Source organism: Salarias fasciatus, chromosome 20 (assembly GCF_902148845.1).
Source record: "Salarias fasciatus chromosome 20, fSalaFa1.1, whole genome shotgun sequence".
Classification (NCBI taxonomy): domain Eukaryota; kingdom Metazoa; phylum Chordata; class Actinopteri; order Blenniiformes; family Blenniidae; genus Salarias; species Salarias fasciatus.
In genome coordinates this window covers 17,470,531-17,488,274 of record NC_043764.1, presented here as the reverse complement: position 1 = coordinate 17,488,274, position 17,744 = coordinate 17,470,531, and the positions used below count along the sequence as shown (strand labels likewise).

Genomic DNA, 17,744 nt, shown 5'->3' with positions numbered 1-17,744 from the left:
GGAAGGAGGAACCGTGAGATTGGCCACACATTTGGACAGACGGCTACAATAATGCAGTCACTGTATCAAACTGTTGTAATGAAAAGGAAGCTTCATGTAAAGCAAAGCTCTGTTTACTGCTGGTCTACACCCACACGGTCACCTATGGTCATGAAATTTGGGTCATGACAGAAACAATGAGATCATAGACACAAGAGGTTTTTCTCCGCAGGGTGGAGAGCGTCACTCTTTTTGATAGACTGAGGAGCTAAGTCATCCGAAAGAGACTCAAAGTTGAGCTGCTACTCCTCTGCATTGAAAGAAGTCAGTTGAGGTGATTCAGGCGTCTGATTAGAATGCATCCTGAGGTTACATTAGAGGTTACATAAGGTCACCTCTCAATATAGATTCACCAAGCAGGCCGGGGTCGACCCAGGATTTGCTGGACAGATCAAATCCCTGGTTTGGCCTTGGAGTGGCTTGGGGTCCCCCCAGAAGTACTGGAGGAGCGCCCTGCACTGTAGCCCTGCTTTGCGAATACGTACACCAAAAATGGAAAGGAAGAGGTGGAGCGTGCACATTAAGTTTGCACGCTGCAACAATTATCCTCGTATTTGAGAAATCTAACATATATCGCCTTATTAAACAAAATAGTATCAATAGCTTCTGCACCACGATCTGGAGAATGTAGTCTGATGTTGTTGTTGTTGTTGTTATTGTTGTTGTTAAGTGATATCACGGAGAGGTTCGCAGGGTTACAGGGTCAAGAGGTGGGGCGGTTTTTTTCAAATTTCACCACTCTGGAAACTGTTTTCAATATGACACAGTGATGAAACACAGTTTTCGGGCCTCTAAATCTGGTTGATCAGACAAAAATTTGCAAGGGGGCAGATCTCTGGATTCATTGCTCTCTATACAGCCACAGTGACTGGGAATGTTTTCATACAATCAAATGGTAAAAAACATTGATATGTACATTGTTCTTCCAGTCGTTTGGATGTCCACAGACTCCTGCGGACAGGTATTTGATACTGTCTGCGTGAAAAGGAGAAACGTGCCAACACACAGTTTCTGGTGGAGAGGAGATTAATGTCATAACATCCTCTCCAACCCGCATGCACACGATCACACACATGCATCCTTACACAGACACACACACAAACACACACACACACACACGCTTGTGTCAGTAAGAGACTTTGTGCTGTCCACGCTGTCCTAATCAGAGTGAGAGGAACAGAAGTGGAGTGACCTGCTGTCTCCTGGATGCATCATGCACAGTTCTACAGCCTGCATGTAGGCACAGATGCGTTTGGACGCTCATTGTGTCCGTAGAGAACGAGGACACCTGCACTACCATGAGTCACGGAAGTGCCGCTCATCATCAATATCATTGTCATCATCATCCTCACCTTCATACGTTCCTATTTCCAGTAGTGTGCCACTTTCCTCAAGTTCTAGAAAGTCCTCCACAGACAGAAAGTTATAATCCACCCCTGGGACCTCGCCGTCTCGAGGGGGGCGGGTTGTACCTGTAAACAAGGAGAAAAATTGGGATTAATAAAGCATTAAAATGCAATCCATGCACTCACAGGTGACTGGGTGCATTAGCATTTTCCTCCAGGCACAGTGTGTTCAATATGCTTCTTCTTAAAATCAACACCAAAAGCCTATCATTAAAGTTAAAATGCAGCCAGCATCTCCACATTCATTCAGCTTTTTGAGATGATGAGAGAGTGATTGTGATTCAGCACTGTCATTGGAGAAGAACGGTTTGTTGAGTGGCTGCAAATATTATGTTAGGAAATTAAATCACAGCTTGCATCTTGAGCTGTGTGTGTGTCTCTCTCCCTGTCCTTCTCTCGTGCTCTGAAGAAAATTGCTGGCCTGCTCAGTCAGGAGATAAAGTAAAGGTCACCTTTAGCCATATATTTATCCTTACACTGCTGTTAATCTATCCATTTCTTTCTGGTGAGTCTGGCAAAGTGAATCAATGGGATGATACTGTTCAACAATTGATTGTTTCGGCTGCATTGTTTCTCTTACGACTGCATTGTTCTGCAGCTACACTCGCTGCATTGATGATGTGATCGCTTTCTGACTGTAGCATAATAAAGTCCATTCAGTCTGAGACGTATAACGCAGAGCTCGCCCTTTTGTGTAGTGAAACCAGAGAAAACACGAGACAAGAGAACCCAGTTTTAAGTGGAAAGATTTGTACGGTAATCAGACCGATCATTAAACCTCTTGGTTTCGAACCATTTTCAATATTTTCCTTTTTGCCCCGAGTTTGCTCCCCATGTGGAGTTAATGATTAGTGGTTTGTGGGGTTTTACTTTGAGGAGGGACCTCTCTGCAGGAGGAGGCTGACGCCAGACAATGGAAACGGGGCTATTGTGTCTCAGTCCTCACAAAAGAGAAGATGAGAGACCAGATGGTTGATGGAAGTTGTAACCCATCTGTGATCAGGACAGGAGCACCTACACACACGCACACGCAAACACACTTCATTCACAATCTGAAGTGGGCTGTTTCACATCAAATAGAGCATCACACAATGCTTTGGTGGGATTATTCTAAGTTTCTGACTCTGATGACGGTAAAAGAAGATCCAACATGTCGTCACATCACTCAACTTCAAAAGAGATCATCAAACCAGAGGAAAACTAAATGTCTCACGATCGCCATCTGGATATCAATTTTCGTTTCATGAATAAATCACACGTTAGTCTGTTAAAATATTTCAATCAGTGCTTGGTACATTAATGCAGCATTTAGTCTTTTTGTCAACCACTTCCCATTATCACTATACGTCTTATTCATAAGAAAAGTCTTTCATGTGGAAACATTTATAGTACACAAGCCACACTACTATGCACACTCACACTCCATCCTCCAAGATACACCCCGCTCATGCACACATTATTTTACACAAGTCCTGAAAAAAGAAATTTAACATACACAGTATACATGAAAATAAAATAAAAACAAAAAAACCCTGATTGTTGTGCTTCATCCAGTAATTTCTTTAATGAGATCAATTCAAGCTAAATCTTGATGTGTGCAAGAAATAAAATTCTTCACATGAGGGAATAAGGCCCTAATCTGGCTGCCCGTTTATACCAAAGTCGCACAAGCTCAGTGCTGTTTTGTATTCACCTGCATGTGGAAGAGGAGGAGATGAAAGTGAAACTGTCTGGGAGTTTGAGTCATAGGACTGGGTGGTCCCGTGGTGGGAGCTGGTGTTTCTGAGGTGTGCTCTAATGACTGATGAATGGAGCTGTTATTTCAGGCTATTCCCCACAGTGGAGTGCTCTGATAGTCTGACTCGCTCTGCTCTGCCAATATCATTAAATATTCAAGCTTCTCTTACATCATCATCACATATTTAGTATAGAAGGACAGTTTCTCAGAAAATTTAGGGATTGTCACTTTTCAATAATGGCACAGTGTGGTTTATGCAATGCAGTGTGTGGTTATACAATCTACCATGAAAATATCATCCAACTTGGCGCATTTAATAAAGTCACAGCCAGGGATCCGCACCTACCAAAGGTCAGTCAAATCTAACTCAAGAGAAAGTCAGTGCTAATTTACATGGAGTTCAAATCACCGTTTGACACGGTGCAGGTTTTCTTAGCGTCGATACAATGCTGCTATGAGTCATATTCAATAATGGAACTAGCAAAGTTTTGGGGCATCTATAAAAATCTGTATAACTACCTGACTCAGACACAAACAGCATTCAATTCTAATTATTTTAAATGCTATCAGCCCCATCTATTCACTGAAAATGACATATAAACAAACTGACTTTAAAAAACACTGTGCAGTAAAATGCCTGGATCCGATCGGAGTGACACGTGCCAGTATTTCACGTCAACAAAAAATGGACAGCAAAAGCAGAAATACAACTAGACATGATGAAAGGTAAAAACAAAGATTAAAAAAAGTTGATTTTGCATCATTTCCTGATGTGGGCCATTACTGGATTTTACTGCTATAAAAACTGAAGACGTCAGTCATAAATTATTGATTTGGCTTCTAATCAGCCACAGATTTATTGTCCTGTGAAAACAATCTCCTATAAACGATACGTGCTGTGCTTTGGGTCGTTCTTACTGGGTCTCTTTCAGCTCCGCCGTCACACAAACCAGGCGGAAGGTTGAGCGGATAAACACGAGCGCTCCATGCAACGCAAAGCAACACTTGTTATCTGATGAAACAACAACTCAGCTGTTACCTTCACAAAGTAATACTGCCAGCTGAAGTTTAAGCAGGATCATTAAGTTCAGTGCAGCCGGCGTCTTGCCGTCAGCAGCTCTCCGCTCTCACAATCATGACATACATTTCGCAGGCTGTTCTGACGTCTGACATGTTGTGTGTTTTTAAAGTAGTGAGGCTCATATTCTGCACTGACTCACTGCTCCGAACATCCAGCCTACAGCTCGCCTTTCTTTTTTCAGTCGTCATCAGAGGAGCTTTCACATTTTGACAAATAAGACAAACCAGAAATCATTCTTTACTTCATTTCCCTGCCAGGACCAAAAACAATTAAAAACAAACCGCAATCATCTTGTAATCTATGTGTAATAAATGGACAAAGGGGACACACACACACACACGCACGCACACACACACACACACACAAAGCAAAGCATCATTTAAGAATAAATTAGTTAATATCATGAGTTTCAATCCTGAATGTACAATTTTCACACTGATTAATAATTCAATATTATTACACATTAAAGGGTTGGGTACCAGCAGTACTGAAAACCTGTGAATCTGATTGCTCCTGTTTACAGGTTTCCACAGAAATTCACTGCAATCTGGGCTGGGTTCTTTTCTGGATGCTAGTTAGGATTTAAGCTGAAGCACCAGCAAAGCAATCTGGAAACCAGAGTAGAAACTTACTTTTTTCTGTTCCATCACCTATTGCTTTTCCAAAGGAGGAATATGATTCAGCACTCTGAAAGCTGAGGCTATACAGAATGCAAACACTCAAAACCTCACAGGAGATTCAATAAAGAATGACTTTTATCTTCTTTGAAAACACTGTTGTGCCAGACCACATTCCTAAACTGAAGTGAAGAAACCTTTTCTTCAGCTGGTCAGAATCAGTCTGAATGCTCTCGGTGTCTGACGGCAGCGGCGAGGTCAGCCTCCTCTCCTTACTGTCAGCGGCGCCTCGTCCCTCTTTCCTCTGAGCCGCGGTGAGCCCCGAGCCCGGCTCCGATCAACTATAACTTCCACTGAGAGTCATCAATGGCTCCATTCTCTCACTGTGAGAAACACACCGTCAGAAACGGCTTCAGTTCTGACACTGGAGTGATGTTTGTTCATATGGAAGCAGTTTATTCAGAGAGAATACGCCTCATTAAAACTGTATAAGACTGTGCATTTGGCCTTTAAGCATATAAAGTATATAAGCTTGACAAATGTGTATTTATGACAGGGTGATTTCATTCTCAGTGGTTTTCCCAGCATATCCAAACACCAGAAAAACCCAAACAAAACCTGAAATGATTCATAAAGCACCAACAACATCGAGTCCCAAATGTAAGACTAACAATCAAAACTCCGAGAACCCAAGTGTCTGTTTGCTGATGGAGCAGAACTGTTGGTTAGAAATGCAGTTAATTAAGATGTCTGTGTTATTAAGAGTGATTTGTATTGATGTTTGGAAATTAAAAATGACAGATTTGGGCGTACATCTCCAGATTTCAGGCATTTCAAGTTTAATGGTGTCAGCGGGTGTGATAGTTCTATGAAAAGGAACGAGAGACAGTTGTGTCAGTCGGTTTATTGATGGCATGTTCATTCAGAAGTTGCTCTTGTTTTGGTGCACTGAAACTAAATGATGCTGCATCTCCTCGTGTAGCTGGTCCAAACTCACAACAAATCACGGGCAGCTATAAATGGCAAAAGCTCGGAAATTCTCTATAATTTCTAACCTTCCTCACTTCTCAGCTGTAATTTATCTTGTGGCAGGAGACTGTAGTTACATCGAGCATGCGCCGCATGTGCCTACAACCCCATAAACAGCAGAACAAGGGATACACAGCGAGGTGGGATGGAACAAAGTCATCCCATTATAGAACAGTGATGGGCTGACATTATTTTTATGACGGCTCAAACGGATAAGGAGGCTTTCTGTCTCCGTCAAACCTGCTGATCACACGTAGACCGACAGGCAGCGCGTTCAGGTCTGAACACGCACGTGAGTGTGTGTGCGTGTGTGTGTCTTCTGAATTTAATGTCATACAGCACATATACACACAGAGAAACATGGAAGCTTCTTCATCGTGTGATGTCATTCATTATCATCTCAAACACAGACTGGTGCAAGTCCAACACCTTTTCCCAGTCAAAAAAATTCTAATTCATTGACAACCTGAATAATAATAAACAATATTAAATAATTTAATGACATACAACCTATTTCTGCATCATAACCAGTCTGCTGTCGTCAACTGCTGATTAGTATGAGAAGGTAAATATCTTAGTACACGACATTATTGCAAACTGAAGCAAGAAATGAGCGGCTGATACCAAGCAGAGATGAAATCATGAAAGTGAAGCTGCTGTTCTGCTCTTAACAACAGAAAATGTATCAGACATGCTCGAACAGAGAAATGACACCGCTGAAGATATTCCACCTCTCTCACAGCCTCTCAGCCACCATAAAAAAAAAGACTGCAGCGTCTGACGTCTTCAAGGATACTTTTCCTTTCAACTCACGCACGAGTTGAAATATGCAAATACAAATGACAAACACTTAAAAAAAAAACTAGTTAAACACAGCAGCTTTGAGCTCAGCATGCAGTAACTACACCTTCAGTCATTCACTGCTCTCTGTGTAACAAACTCGCAGTAGTTTTGTTCTGTTTTGGGCAAGAAAATGAGATATCAAACACTTGCTAATCACTATCAGCTGCTCAGTCAGGAGAGATAATGGTAGCAAATTGAAAGTTGAATTTTTTTTTGTTCTGTTTTGAAGTCATTGTGGATTTAAAAAATACATACAGCTTCAACCTCAATAGGTTAAGTGAAGCCATTTTTACACAAACTCAACAGAATCCAGAGATTTTTGTCAGTGTGGATTTAAACTCAGTGGTAGTTTAATATTTAATAAACAATACCATCAATCTGACAATGACAATATATTTATTGTATTTTTTGTACTATATGTCACTACAGTGATAAAATGTGTCATGAACAAGAAAAAAACATCAAAAACGTGAATTTGTTCCTCAGTTGCTAGCCCATGATTAGCCTTCTTTGTTGTATTTATCACCGTAAATCACAAGTTCCTCATAGACACTGAATTCTCTCCTGTTCATGCAGATTTTTTTATTTATTTTTTATTTTTAGACACTTCTCTGGCTCTGTCAGTCAAATACAATAGTGATGGGTTAAGTCTTGCCCGTGAGTGTGCGAGCTAAACAGAAAACTAAGATCATTACAACTACATTTGTTACAGACAGATGTTTAGGACCAAAGTGGCAGATGGAATCATGATGTGGATATCCCAGAATTCAGCACCAGAGAAACTCAAGCGTCTCCCAAAGCGCCTTATCCAGGTCAGAGCTGCAGGGGGGCTGGAGCTCATCTCAGGTCACACTGGTGAAATGCAGTGTCTGCGCTGCACCACAGGTTAAACACACACAGCCACACACACACTCACACCGATGTCCGTTAATGTGCAAACTCCAGACACAAAGGCTCCCAAGTTCAGTTTGGCTGCACGGGGTTTTACAAAGAAATCCACAACTCGCAATATTTAAGGACACAAATCAGTCAACTACCAAAAAAATAAGGGCTACTTTCAAAAGCAAAGAAAATAAATCTCACAGTTCAGCAGTGTGTCTACAAATCACCAGTGTCCCTCATATCATCCTAATTTTTTAACCCTTTGAAACAAAAGAATAAAGGATGAAGGGTTAGAATTAAATTAAGGTATTAGTTTTTGATTGACAGGCCAAAGTATGTGAGAGTTTCTAACAAAACTAAGGAAACATTATGTTGTTTGTACAGAAAAAAATCTGGATTTATTCCAGGTAACCTAAAATGTTTAAAGCTGTTCTGCATGTAGATTTTTCACATAATAAGTTTGAGTAAATCAGTATTATGTTTCCCGTAAAGCGCTAAGTCAGAGTTAGCACAGACTTGACCGATGACTTGACATTCTCCACAACGCAGAATAAGGGATGTGTGTTAACAGAGAGCTGCATCAGAGCAAATTTATTGAACATTACTCGAAGGACAACTGTGGTTCTGAAAGGATGTAAAGACAACAGAAGCGCCAAGCAGCCTGGAGGAGATCATCAGGTGAGGAAGCTTCAATTCAAGGCTGTAATCAGGAGGCAAGAGTATTTTATCTGGGCTAAAATAAACTGTTCATTAGTCCGAAATGTACGTTTTCCGGGTTGATGCATTTTAGAGAATCTTTGAATTATTGTCAAGAGGAAGATGAGATGTTAAAAACCCAAAATACAGATGAGCTGCAGGCTGGATTCAGAGCAAAAACCTTTTAAAAATGTTTGAATTAAGTTTTTTTTTTTTTTTTTCATGTATCATGAATAACACAAATATTTTAAATGAGTTGTAAAACAGAGTCATCCTTTGAACCCCCTTAAAAATGACCTAAAACTACATGGTGCAAAGAAAACTCTGAAACAGACTCCAAACTAAACAGGAATCCCACAAAACAGGAGAACACACTACAAGAACACACTTTCATCACAATGAATAAGCAATTTCCAAAATGTTAATGGAGCAAACTTTTATTTTGAAAACACATTTATTCAAAGGACTTTCAGCTTACAGCCAAACATTCTTTCCTTTTAAAGCTAGGGTTGGCGATCTTGGAAAACTAGCGTTAGCATGTAGCATCTCCCCAAGGCTCCGCCGAGCTAGCTCCGCCCAGCTCCCACCCCATTGGAGGAGCTCCCGTTGAGAGCTGAGACGCGGAGACGTTCGCGGTGCGCGCGGCACTTCCGCGTCCAGTGCGTTCCTGGCGTAACCTGTTCTCAGCGCTTCGTTTCTTCGTTTTTCTTTATTTGCACTACGCCAACTTATGGCGCACTCAACGGTAAGTAAACCCCCAAACATTGGTCTCCGCCATTCTGCAACGACGCTCCGCCCTTCTACGCGTGCACTGAACCAGGGTCAGTGCACGCCATTGACATGTACGCGCAGGGGGCAGGTCGAACGGCGAAGGGATTTGATTGGTTTAAAAAAAGGTGTCCCGGCAAGACTATTGGTTGCTGTTTTTCCCGTTTTACTCCTGCTGTAGATAGCGGATATTTTCCAAACTACTTTAAAAACACGCTATGAATTGCTTCCCATCGGGTCATAAAGATCATTTTAACCAGTTTTTTAAAAAATGTATCTCATTCAGATCGCCAACCCTAGCTTTAAGACATCAAAGGTGTCTTTTTTTTAGCAGATATCTAACAGAGTGTGTTGCTTCTCAAGTCTTATCTTTTCTGAACCTCCTTTATTGCTCATGTTTTGTCCACAAATTTGACTTAGTGACCAGTCTTTTTTTTTTTTTAATTTACAAAAGTCAGATTGATCTGCTGTAATACTTTGATATGTTCGATAGCTTCACCCGAACCAACCCGTCCAACCTGACATGACTCGGCACTCCATTAAATCACGTAATGGCCAATAACAAGCAAACCAACATCACAAATAATGTTCAGCCTAATGCAAGCAAACCCCTCATTTCCATATGTGACATCACTGATGTTATTCTTGGTTGATCATAAAGTCTGTCTGGATCTCGTCTGGTTTTAGTTGAGATCATATTAGTGGTTTGAATTGGATTGTTTTTTTTGCTTGCAGTGCTGTTAAGTTGGACTGCACTGTTTCAAGACGTGTTTTTCAATATTTGGGTCACCCATTTAACAAACGTGAGAAGAGCAAATGTAATCATTTCTCTAAAGAGAGAATAATCAGGCAGGTCAGTTCAGTTTCTCATAATTCATTGTCTGAGCCCGAAGTCACAGGAAAACCTAACATGTCTGTAGGTATGAGCATCCACGCCGACACATTTACACACTCACTATCCCAGAGATAAAGAACGAGAGGCGGAGTGTGTAAACACACATGTGTAGCCTATTCAGAGAGTGAACTATAAATATCGGGACGCTGAAGCCAGTTTCTGTCCTCACTGGCAGTTCATAAAAAGCTCTGGAGCAGGGGACATGTGTCCCTGAAGCAGCATGCTATGACCCACATCCTGTCTCACCATACTGGGACACTCAATCACTGCTCCTGAACATGCACCATAAACTGCAGCACCGTCTCACACATTAATTACAGACCTTGAAGTTGCACTCCTTTGAGAAACAATATCGCCTCACAGTAGAGCTCATTCAGCCGAGGGCTAAGAGGAGGATATATACTGAGAGAGACTCCAAGTTCACCGCAGCAGCATTATTTTATTTTAGACGTGATGAAAAATAAGATGCTAATGAGCCTGACAGCGAGCAACAGTTGGAGAGATGAAGATGCTGACCTCAATGCGATGGTACAAATGTCTTGAATATTGAGTCTTGACATGAAGATGATGACTGTTGTCTGAAAATGACTGCATACAAAACAGCAGAGTGCAATCCCTTGTTTGGAAAAGCTCCTGGTGTTTGACTGTTCTCATGTAATTAGGTTGGCTTAAATGAGAAAATGGTAACAAGTTTTACGACATGTGACCTGATATGCAAGTAAATGTAAGGTAAAAAGTAACAAATCATTTTATCTTGCACATTCTGACATGCTCAAGTTTCTGCTGCCCAAATGTCTTTGAATGCTCTGAGTTAACATCCTCATGGTAAAACATTTAGAGGCTATTTTATCAAGCTTTGGAGAAAAGCTGATTATACGGCCATCTGGCTACTGAATCTTTTACAATGCACAAGGCTCAATTTCCACTGTTTTGGCAGCCAGTAATCTATATTTCCTTTCTTATATTGTTCCAAATCATTTGGTTTTGCATCATCAAAAATAGCAACCTCACTAAAACCAGAGAAATCCAGAAATGCACAAAGGTTAAGAAAAAAGAAAAAAAAAACACATCACCAGTCTGCAAAAAGAAGACATTTGTGCATGAAGTGAATAAGCAGCACTGCAGCCTTGGCTGGTAGGCTGACACAAGCTGTGCGAGTTTATACCGGGAGAGAAGCTGTTATCTGTGCAGGCCGACTAAATATTTCATGCGTGTAGCTGAGTGAAAGTTTGTATTGTCTAAAAGTGTCCCAGGCTGGCCGGGAACATCCACATGAAACATAATGTTCTGTACATGAGCAGGATTAAACAGCGTGACGCTAATGATGAGCATTGGAGCTAAAATGGAAAGATGGATGGTGAATGTATAGATTGGATTTAAACTCTTTCATGTCTCATGTAATCATGTTGTTTCAAAGTGACACTGATAAGGGTGGATATTTTTGCACTTCAGAGGTCAATCACTGTTGAGTGTTTATCTTTTACTTTATTAGATCTTTATAAGAAAAAAAAATGCTTTCAATTTTTTATTTACTTCTCAAACAATTGCTACTTGAAATGACAAACCATTATGCATCCATTTTCCAAATAAACTTGTTGACATTTGTCATTTTTACTGAATCATGTCAACAATTGCTGGGCAAATTCTTGCAAATCACTACTGCTGGCATGCGATCACTGGAGCTCAGGTGTAGCCAGTGTGTTGCCACTGGGCATAATTCACACTGCAGGGCACGTTTTACTTCAGGATAGGAAATAAAAATGACAACATTTGAGTTATGAACTGCTGAAAAATAAATCGAACGTCCAAGCCGTGATTTGTACAACAGTGTAATGGGTGGGATTTCATTCATTTAAAAGTACCAAGCAAGATATTTACAACATAATCAGCGATGTGTTTACTGACTCGAGATGAAGATCCCTTTTGCTACAATTTTTATCATTCTATTATCTAAAGAAAACAGGTGAAGAGCAGGATTTCATTCTATAGTTTAAATCTATCTCTTCATCTTCTGCAGCCTTTCTGTTCCAACCTGTGTCTCAGTCCCCTGAATATTCCTCCATCCACAGCCACACCACCTCTCATCTGGACTGCTGTGACTGTTCATCCGTTCATCCATCTTCCACACTGCCTTATCCCGTTCAGCGTGGCGGGATGACGGAGCCGATTGGGCTATCTATGGGCGGGGGCAGGTACACCTGGACAGGTGCCATCACAGGCCAAACGCAGAGAGACAGACGACACACACGCTCACGTTTAGATTAACCCGCAGTCCAAAAACATGCACGTTTCCTTCTCATTAACCACTGCTCTACTACCAGTGACAGCAAACTTTGTGTCTGCAAGAAGCGCAACACCATCTATTACATGCACAAACTGCTACAACAACAATAATCAGAAAGACACACAAATCAAGGGGGGGGAAAGACGAAGCCATCCTGTGTGATAACAATAGGCAGCGGGTTGACATCTGATACCCCCTCAATCGCCTTCCTGCTGTTGATGGTCTGAGGAGCTTCCAGTCATTGTCTAACGCAGACATACGCACAGAGAGACACACGCACGCAGTTCAGCCAAACATCTGCTGTTTTTAACCCCTGCTGGTCGGGAGTGTGATGGCGGTGAGGCGGGAGGGAGGGGAGGCACATAACAAGCACTGACCTGAGAGGAGATTAGCTGGACCAAGGGATTGGAACTTCTGCAGGGAACTGACCGTTTCTTTCTTTTCCAATTTTTTTTAAGTTTCACAAAATATCTCCAAGCAATGACTATGAAGTAAAATTTTCCTGAACACACCTGATCCCACCATTAAGGCCACATCTAAACCTTACAGAACCTAAGCTGCAGCTAAAAATTAGGGATTGTTTGAAGCACAAACAGACGGCCTGTGTTGATGGGAAGGTGTGTGTTATGAAAACAGGAGCGGAGATGTGACGCGAGGAGAAATTACGTACATATCTCAGAGCAGACAGAGGAGGGGAGGGGCAGGGAAAGCAAACAGTCACACAGGGAGTTAGCAGGGAACTCTCTTGGGCCTCTAAGCCAATTACCAGAGCTGCATTGATTGAGGCAGCACTTTAAGGCCTCGTCTACACAAGTAGTCCCTTAATACACTGGTCAGATGATGGGACCGGCTCAACCACAAACTACGGATACGCGGCCATTTGCATCCATTACAGTGTCACGGGGACAAACGTTTTTAGAGGTACTAATAGGACTATCGCAGCTCGTTTCTCCAAGTCAATGTGAATGTCTGAACATGGGATAATAAATGCATCAATCAACAAATGCGTGATCCGTCTCCACGTCTGGAAGCCAGTGTGCTGCAGCTCCACATGTTTCTCCGCGCTGACCAGCTGACCAGGAGAGCAAGGTGACTACTGCCTCCTCAGCGCCGTGCGGCTGTGTTCAATCAGTACTTCCATCCCCCATTAAAGAGACTGCTGGCCCATAATGATTTATGAAGGGGAACAGGGAGCGAATCAATGTAGCAGAGGCCGTCAGATTAATGATTAAGCAAATAGCGGTCCCACTACAGATTCTATCAGGGGCTGAGGTGCTGCTGAGAGCGCGCCATGCTGTAGTAGGTTCAATTAACTTCCATGGGGGTGGGAAAGCTATGGCAGACCACTGCAGAGCCGTCCACACATCTCCACAAGCCTTCAAAACAGTAACCGTGCTGAATATGTGCAGACTCATAGTTACGTATTTGGATCAATACTTTGCTCTTCACTCTGTAATATTTTCAGGGAATAAACGGCACATTAGGATTAAAATGTTACCTCTAATAGTCTTGAGGCAAAACCAAAGTCCAAAAGATGGAACTGCAGGTTTTTACTGATAATCAAAGAGTTCCTTATTAATATGAATTGTTACCATGTTTGAGTGTTTTTCTTGAAATTAAATGAGTGTCTACATCCTTATGTGTTTTAAATAAGCTTTTTATGCGGTGTGTTGGCTGCACAATAAAAACATGATGCTGTTGAGCATGACCTGAGATAAATAAATAAAACTTCATTATATTATGTTGATTTCACGTTTTCAGGATTTGAACAATACTTGTTCTCCTTTTCTTTGAGCACCTGTGCAGTTCCATGATTATGATGGTGAGCTGTTGATGAATTTGTTGTTTTTAATCACTTTTTGTGCTGTGGTCTTGTGGCCTTTTGGAACCACATCTAACACAACGATAAAATAACAACGTGGAATAAAACCTGTTGTAAACAGAATATAATGCAGCAAGACTCCATCTGATTAGACACAAATATTGACATGAACAGGATGAATTCACAGCCCATGGAAACACATGTTATTGCAGTTAAATCTGTCTGCAAGTTCTTCACTAATATCTTTTTCTCGGGTATTTTATTAGAACTAGAATAAAGAGGTTTATTTACACGAAGAGTAACTTCTTTCGAAGTAGGGCTTTATTTAACTTCTTTGGAAGAAGCAGCAGTTTCTAGCTGTGATTGCTTGAATAAAGCCACGATGGAGGGAGAGAGAGAGAGAGGGAGAGAGAGAGGGAGAGAGAGGCCAGACACACAATACTGCTGCTGCCCAACACAACGGGCCATTCTTTCAGCCCGCGCCACAACACTCCTCACAGCTGAGTCCAGCCGCTATTCTCCTGCTGTTTCCCCAAACTCCCTCCCCGGCTCTCCCCTTTCAATATGGGGGAGCAGAAAGAGGGAGGGGGACTGAATATGAATAGTGGGCCAAGCGCACATACAATCTGAAGCATCATTAGCCTGGAAATCTCGTAAAATGCGACAAAAGATGGCAGGGCTGTGCTTGAGAAGACACTGTTTACTGGAGTGAAAATGCACAATAGAGAAAATGGAAAGGGGCTACATTTAAAGCGGAAAGCTGGGAGAACAGAAGAGCATCTACACAAGGAAGGTTGACACAGGGAGATTAAAAAAAGGGATGATGGGAAAGAAAAGACGAGGGAGAAATACAACCGCAGGAGGCACAATATTAAACATTAGATGAGTGTGTCAACAAATCAGTGTTTGAAATCAGCCCTTAAACAAACACCATCTTAGACAGACCAACACGCATACGTGCGCACGCACGGCTCTGCCACCACCAAAGATACACAGCATAACACATCACAGTTCATCAATATCACGCCGTGAATCTGCAGAAGCACTTCCCCAAAAAAAAGAAAAAAAAAAAAAGAAAAAAAAATCACCTGCCTGTATTTCTGCGTCTGTGTAACCATCTTTTCTCCCCACCCACATCTCCTCCAATGTAATCCCGGAAGCCAGGGCATCACTCCCAGGAGAAGAAGTAAATGTCACAGAATTACCTCTACAGCGCCACTGCTGCTTCTTTCCTTTCTGCACCTTCTTCCAGAGAAATAATCATAAGGACAACTCCGAGCAGGCAGAACGCTGCTTTCCCTGCGCCATCCAAACCCGCCATAGATCATCCAGCTGTCTGTGTACAAGTGCTAGCTCCCAGCTTGCAAGCTCATTCAGGCAGGCAGCTAGTAGGCAGCTGCCGTTTTTCTTCAAAGCTCTACAAGCAGAGCAAATTAGAGGTCCAGCCCAGCTTAGAGGCTAAGCCAATGTGAGCTATTCACACTCCAGTTCCTGTCTGAGGCCAATGGCTGCAGCCCCACAGCCCCCTGCATGCTCCCGCCCACTCCCACCCTCCCTCTTTCTTTCTCTTCTCCCCCTGTCCTTCTCCCGCTATCTTAGTCATAAATAAAGACTTTTGACATTACCTAACACATGGTCTCTCGTGATAAACAGCAAGCTTCATGCTCGTCTTTTGACTGAGAAAACCTCCAGAGGTTAAAACTGGGTTAAGGGACAATAAAAGGGAGGGGCATATAGCCAAAGTAGAAGGCGCCACTGATGGATTTAACATGAACAAAAGTTGGTACAAAGGTGCAAAGGTTGACAGCCAATGTTTCAGCGCAGGGCCGTTGGCTGGTTGGATTTGTTTACTATCCTTTGATGAGACTAGACCAAAGCGCCTGGACTTGATTGGGACCTCAGGAGATTATTGGGCCAATGGCTGACCAAAGGAAAGCTTGTACCTGGCAGCGCAGGCCTGTACCTGCATGGATGAGGACCGCTGCCTAGGTAACCTGACCACAAACGCCAGCGGCTGCCCCGAGGGAAGAGGACTGCAGCTTAGGATACACACAGTCCAGGCTCAGACACACAGCCTCTATGTACCACAGCCAACAAAAAAAAATAAAGTGTCGTCACCAAAATTACCTGAACTTCAACTGAGTCAACTAAAGTATTGGTAGTCTGAGAGTTAACAGACCTTCATGAATGTGCAACAGGGACCTGATCTACTGAAGGTCTGCCTGAGAAGGTGCACAAGCAGGATAATGAGGAAGCTGAGCCAAATAACAAAATATCCTGTATGTCTTCCACATAATGCAAACTCCTGGGATGGTTTGTGCTGAGTGGTAATGTACAACACTCAATGTGATTTATCAACCACCTGGAAATACTCTTTTTATTTATGATAGCATCTGTTTTCAAGGGTTTTCAAAAGTGGTTCAAATGAGCTCAGCCTTCAGTACATAAGCTGCTGTTATTAAGATGTAAAGGTTTTCCACAGCTGGCTCCCCGTGACTTTTGTTTTCAAGTTTTATGATTAAATATTTTCTGACTCCCTGACAGATCATCTCCCAAGTTGCACTTTTCTTTGTTTCCCAGACAAATTCAGATTCATTTGCTGTAATGCCCCAAAATAATTTGAGAAGTTCCTCCAACGGTGTGTCCGATTGCTCGGCATCACACTTCATTTTGCGCCTGTGGACCACAAACTCACATCAACTTCAGTCAGATGATTATTACGCTTCAACTACACATAATAAATAAAAGCAATATATTGTTTTGTTTTTTTTTTGTTTGTTTTTTTTTTGAGTTTACAAGCTAGCTACAGGCACAATTTAGCTACGCTGACAGAAAATAAAATTAATGTCCTGAAAGGACTGGTTTCATTTGTTTAAATCTAAATAAAGGATGTAAATTAGGAGGCTGGCCAACCAGCGCAAACAACGTTGTAAAAATCTTCCACAGGTGACTATTTTACTATGGATAAACATAAACTAAGGCAGTGAGAAAAGAGAAGCACTCATGCAGCAGGGTAAAGACGATCAAGGACTCTGCTGTAGCATAAATACAGAATCTAGCACGGGAACTTGAAGCATGTTCAGCTTCAGACCAGTGAAGCAGCATCACAGCGCTCAGTGAAGGAAGTGAAGTCAGCCAGGATGCGGACGAACCAGCTAGCAGAGCAGATCCACGTCGGAATCATCACAAGACACTCACACACAGATGAGTCTTCAAGAGCATAACAGAGAATCAACTGTTCATTTCTCTGTCCTCAAGGGCTGTGATCAGCAGCACAGACTATCAAGCTAGCTGTCTAAAGCCCAGATGATTGAGGTTGGAGCATGGAGAGACTATAGTTACCCTTCAGCTGTAAAGACAAGCTACATGTGGGTTTTTTTTCTAATCAGGAGACTGATCACTTTACTTTGACCTCAGCGACTGGATGATCTTGTCAAGAATTTCCACATCTTTATGCACAAGATCAGAGGAAGGTTTTCTTTTTTTTTAACATGAGCTGGAATAGCGATCGGAAACAACAACTTAGCAATTGCAAATAATTCATATTGCTGATCATGGTGGTTCTTTATCAGGATTAAGCTGATCTAAGACAAGACTTGGGGTACAGTTTGTTCTGAAAAAATAAAGGTTGTTTTGCTTTAAAG

At 42.0% G+C, this 17,744-nt stretch overlaps 1 protein-coding gene across 11 annotated transcripts in view; it reads right to left on the bottom strand.

Moving 5' to 3' along the window:
* The window catches only part of LOC115407641 (membrane-associated guanylate kinase, WW and PDZ domain-containing protein 1-like), a 78,594-nt gene that overhangs the window by 32,049 nt on the left and 28,801 nt on the right, over positions 1-17,744 (bottom strand). For all 11 annotated transcript variants that reach the window (XM_030118059.1, XM_030118062.1, XM_030118061.1 and 8 more), the window contains exon 3: positions 1,392-1,511. In XM_030118059.1, coding sequence (XP_029973919.1) covers positions 1,392-1,511 — 120 coding nt within the window. The remainder of the gene's footprint in view (positions 1-1,391; positions 1,512-17,744) is intronic.